This window comes from Bison bison, unplaced genomic scaffold, assembly GCF_000754665.1.
Source record: "Bison bison bison isolate TAMUID 2011002044 unplaced genomic scaffold, Bison_UMD1.0 scf7180017854910, whole genome shotgun sequence".
Lineage (NCBI taxonomy): Eukaryota > Metazoa > Chordata > Mammalia > Artiodactyla > Bovidae > Bison > Bison bison.
Window position 1 is genome coordinate 12,112 of NW_011485483.1, and position 692 is coordinate 12,803.

Sequence of the window (692 nt, forward strand, 5' to 3'; positions counted from 1 at the left end):
CAGATTGAGATAGGCCCCTCCATCTGGCCATTGCTATAGGATTCATATAGGCCACCCGATTGTCCCGCTTCCCCATGGTGCCTTATGGTTCCCAGAGCAGACTCTCAGTTTCTAAAGAGAATAAAGACAGACACCCTCCTTAAATTCTTCATCTGCTGGTATACCAAGCAGGTTTCATTCTGTGAGAGAAACAGATGGAATGATTACAAAATGCCCTTAATATAAGACAAAGTAAGCACATAAGTTTAATTGTTCACTGTTTATCACATAGTATGGTAGAAAGATTTACAAAATCTTAGACTTTGAGAAAAAATAATATATACACAAAAGTTTTACATGTTTTAGACATTGTGGTATAAATATAACATGAAGTGTTTTTCATATCTCATGTAAGGTTCTGACTGTTATATAAATTTTAAATAACTATTTCTTTTTATATTGTATGGTACTTACCTTCCTTTTTTCTTTCTTTCATTCTGCCTTATATGGTATAATGAGAGAGAAATTTCTGTGGCCAAATTCTGTACCAGGCACACGGTCCCCATTTTAGTAGAGTGCAGCACAATCCATTCCACTCTTTGACAGAAACCTAGGAGTGATGCCTGAAAAATCCTTCTCCCTCAATTCACATATCCAATTCATTAATAAAACTTGCTGCTTAAACCCCCACAACAAAAGGTTTCATGTTTGTT

At 35.7% G+C, this 692-nt stretch overlaps 1 protein-coding gene across 1 annotated transcript in view; it reads right to left on the reverse strand.

The window, feature by feature from the left end:
* The window catches only part of LOC105001355 (protein FAM133A-like), a 790-nt gene extending 714 nt beyond the window's left edge, over positions 1-76 (reverse strand). Inside the window, exon 1 of the mRNA XM_010857604.1 lies at positions 7-76. Within this exon, the coding sequence (XP_010855906.1) occupies positions 7-76 (70 nt within the window). The remainder of the gene's footprint in view (positions 1-6) is intronic.
* Between the last annotated feature and the right edge of the window lie 616 nt (positions 77-692).